This window comes from Octopus bimaculoides, chromosome 7, assembly GCF_001194135.2.
Source record: "Octopus bimaculoides isolate UCB-OBI-ISO-001 chromosome 7, ASM119413v2, whole genome shotgun sequence".
Classification (NCBI taxonomy): Eukaryota; Metazoa; Mollusca; class Cephalopoda; order Octopoda; family Octopodidae; genus Octopus; species Octopus bimaculoides.
This window is the reverse complement of record NC_068987.1, coordinates 41,933,742-41,937,416: the sequence shown is the minus strand read 5'-3', so window position 1 is coordinate 41,937,416 and position 3,675 is coordinate 41,933,742. Positions and strand designations below refer to the sequence as shown.

At 41.1% G+C, this 3,675-nt stretch overlaps 1 protein-coding gene across 2 annotated transcripts in view; it reads right to left on the bottom strand.

The window, feature by feature from the left end:
- LOC106884302 (peptidyl-prolyl cis-trans isomerase) overlaps positions 1 to 3,675 on the bottom strand; it is a 54,263-nt gene that overhangs the window by 23,840 nt on the left and 26,748 nt on the right. For both annotated transcript variants that reach the window (XM_052969551.1, XM_052969550.1), the window contains exon 5: positions 2,280 to 2,386. In XM_052969551.1, coding sequence (XP_052825511.1) covers positions 2,280 to 2,386 — 107 coding nt within the window. The remainder of the gene's footprint in view (positions 1 to 2,279; positions 2,387 to 3,675) is intronic.

Sequence of the window (3,675 nt, the reverse complement as noted above, 5' to 3'; positions counted from 1 at the left end):
GAGCCAGCTTGATCTGATTATAGGCATCAGCAAGGTCTATCTTTGTATATCTGAATCCACCTCCAAGTTTCTGCATCAGTTCAGCAGGGAGTGGCATTGGATGACGGTGATCAGCAAGTTGGTCATTAATTCCTACAGAGTAGTCACCATAAATCCGTAGTTTGGGCTTCAGGTTGCTTGAAGCATGTGCTTTACGAATCAGTACCACTGGCGTTCCGTATTCGTTGAACTGGACAGGCTTCCTATACTTATTCTCGCTGCATGTCTTCCACAGTAAGTTTGCAAGAGTGCCCACTTTGTGGTCCTCAAGGCCACAGTGGAGAGCTTTTTCGCATCCCCCTCGTTCTTAAATTGCACCTCCACTGTGCCGTATTTTCTACCTCTTGAATAGAAGGTCGTCATTTCCTTCACTTCACTGAAGCATTCTTCTATGTCATCCGTTGCTGCAATTTCTACCTTCTTACTTTCAACGTTTAGTGTTCTGTACACTATCATTCTTCTTTCCGCGCGTTGCGTGTCTTCTATGGGAGGTGTCACCTTAAGACAATCTCCTTCCTTCACTATCATCTTCTTGTGTTTTAAAACCTTGTTAATGTCTATCTTCACCTCCATCATTTGCATTGTTTCAACAGACAGGCTTTTGCCTGCTGCCTCAGCATAGCTCGTTGTTTCCATACCCAACAATGGGTAGTACACCAATTTCAAAATAACGTTCAACAATAATGATTAACAATATCGTCAACAATATTTTGTAACAATTTCAATAATTCACAAACAATTTAACTCACCACATGCAACGTTCTCTATATCCAAACTCATAAACTCAACTCTGAAGTAGCATGACCTGCTAGTCGAAGATGCCTGTCAAGCTCTTGTAAACATATAATAATTCTAGTGAAATACATTCACTGATTTCAAATTTAGAAATAATACATTTCTAAATCCCTCAGAGAGATTTATACAGTAGTGATATGATGAAGTAGTTGTATGCTGTCAACTTAATGTGACAGTCCCCTGAAGGGAATAATACTATTGTTGGTTAGACCTAGGAAGCTGTTGTTATTACTTAACTCTAGGTATACCATGATCAAGTAGACCTAAGATCAAAAATGTTTCACCCATAAGAAACCCATCATTTTTTTAGAACTACACCCCCAACATTAGTTCTTTAAGATGGTAGTGTGGTGGTAATGTGAAATTTGAAGGAAAACTTGGTTGCTACATTTAGCAGGACAAGCTAGTATGAAGTGATTTCCTGAATCTTAGTTTTGGTTGATGTATGGTAGTCACAATCATTATGGTGTTGGTCATCTTTGAGGTAGCAGTGGTCAGCAGAGTGGTTGTGGTCATCATAATAGACATGGTGTTGTGCAGTCATTAATATGTAGTTTGGTGATTTAGTGAAAATAGATCAGCTGTGTGAAAAAGTGTCACACCCTAGCAGTAAAGGGAACCTGTGGAAGAGGTAGACCAGGAAGACCTGGGATGAGATGATGAAGCATGACCTTTGAACGTTGGGCCTCATGGAGGCAATGACAAGTGACCGAGACCTTTGGAGATATGCTGTGCTTGAGAAGACCTGGCAAACCAAGTGAGACCGTAACCTTGGCCTATACTTGTGCAGCATAACTGGCCCATCTGAGAGTACCCTTCAATCATTGGGTAATAAACTGCACTTGCAAAGACCTGTTGAGTTAAGTGAAGTCATTGTCATGGCCAATGACAGTACTGACTAATTGCCACCCATGCCGGTGGCATGATAAAATCACCATTTGAGCATAGTTGATGCCAGTGCCGTCTGACTGATCCTGTGCTGGTGGCACATCAAATGTATCATTCAAGCGTATTCGATGCCAGTGCCAGCTGACTGGTCCCATTCCGGTGGCATGTAAAAAGTGCCATTCAAGCATGGTCGTTGCCAGTGCCACCTGACTGGCTCCCATGCCGGTGGCATGCAAAAAGCATCATTCAAGTGTGGTCGATGCCAGTACTGCCTGATAGCCCTTGTGCCGTTGACATGTAAAAAGCACCCACTACACTCTCAGAGTGGTTGACATTAGGAAGGTCATCCAGCTGTAGAAACTCTGCCAGATCAAATTGGAGCCTGGTGCAGCCTTCTGGCTTGCCAGCTGTCAGTCAAACCATCTAACCCATGCCAGCATGGAAAGCGGACATTAGAAGACGATGATGATGATGATATCATATCCTACCCTTATCCAATAATGGTTAGCTCATTATTATTGCCTATCATTAAAGTTAGGGTCTGTTCTTTAACTTACCGAGTCTGTTTTCACAGCTGTCTGTTCTGTGTCGTCATCCACAGTCTCATCTGGTTTTGCTACAGTTTCACCAGCATGCTCTCGTAACCAGTTGTCATCAGACCAAACTGAAAAGTAAGAATACACAATATTACATACAACAGTAAAATTATTTTTAAAAAATGATTAAACTTTCAAATCTATTTTTTAAAAAAGTGAATGGAATATGTGGAAGAGAGAGACCTAGAATGACATAGGATGAAGTAGGAAAGATTGATATCGAGATGCTGAGCCTCACAGAAGTGACGACAAGGGACTGTGCTCAAGAAGACCTGTCAATTACAGCAAAAATGATATCCTAAAAACACTGTCTATGCTTGCCCATGCTTGTCCACCTCCTTGTTATGTGTGGGTTAGCTCTGGTACCCCATCATTATCACCTTATCTTCTTCCCAACAACTCCCACCCACTCTTATATAATGTAAGGAAGCTATTATCTTCTCTGTAGTGTGAGACCTGCATTTGTCTCAGTCATACTTTACCCTCCAAACAGATGGCATAAAAGCCATTTCTCCCCTCTTAAATACTTTCCCACTTAGTTGAGGGGACATTTTCCTTTTCTTGGTCTTATCATACCTTACAAGTTACTTGGTGACTTCACTAATGCTAGTGGCAAAAAAAAAAAGCACCTAGTACACACCGTAAGGTTGCTGGTATTATGAGTGGCATCCAGCTGTAGAAACAATGTCAAAGCTGACATTGAAACTTGATGCAGCCCTGCAGCTCACCAGATTCTGTCATACCATCCAACCTATGCCAACATGGCATGATCATTTACAACACGCACACACAATTTTAGCATACTATATGTCTCGCTAAGGAAATACAAGGAATCTTATAGAGACAAATAGTATGCTGCAAATACCAAAATGTAATGTTATAGAAATATGTGAAATGGGAAATAAAAAATTAGATACTTTTTTGAAAAGTCACCAGAGGAAATACATCTGCACCTACGATGCATAGCAACTGCTTGTACATCTCACTTGCAAGGCACTGGTGCATGATGAGTCGAAATGATTGTAGTGGTTCTGAATAAAGAGTCTCATCATCATCATCATTTTACATCCGTTTTCCATGCTGGCATGGGCTGGATAGTTTGATAAGGGCTGGCTATGCAGAAGACTGCACCAGGCTTCAGTGTCTGTTTTGGCAGGGTTTTTATGGTTGGATGCCCTTCCTAACACCAACTCCCTTGTGTAAATTATATTTTCTTTCTCTCATATTTTTTATAAATTGTATGGACACAGGAATTCCTGACGTAAATCCGGTAGTATATACCTCCATATTGCTGATGATATTAGGTGGCTGAAGACTGTGAACAGGCTTTAAACAGCATTTTACAAGATGTATACCC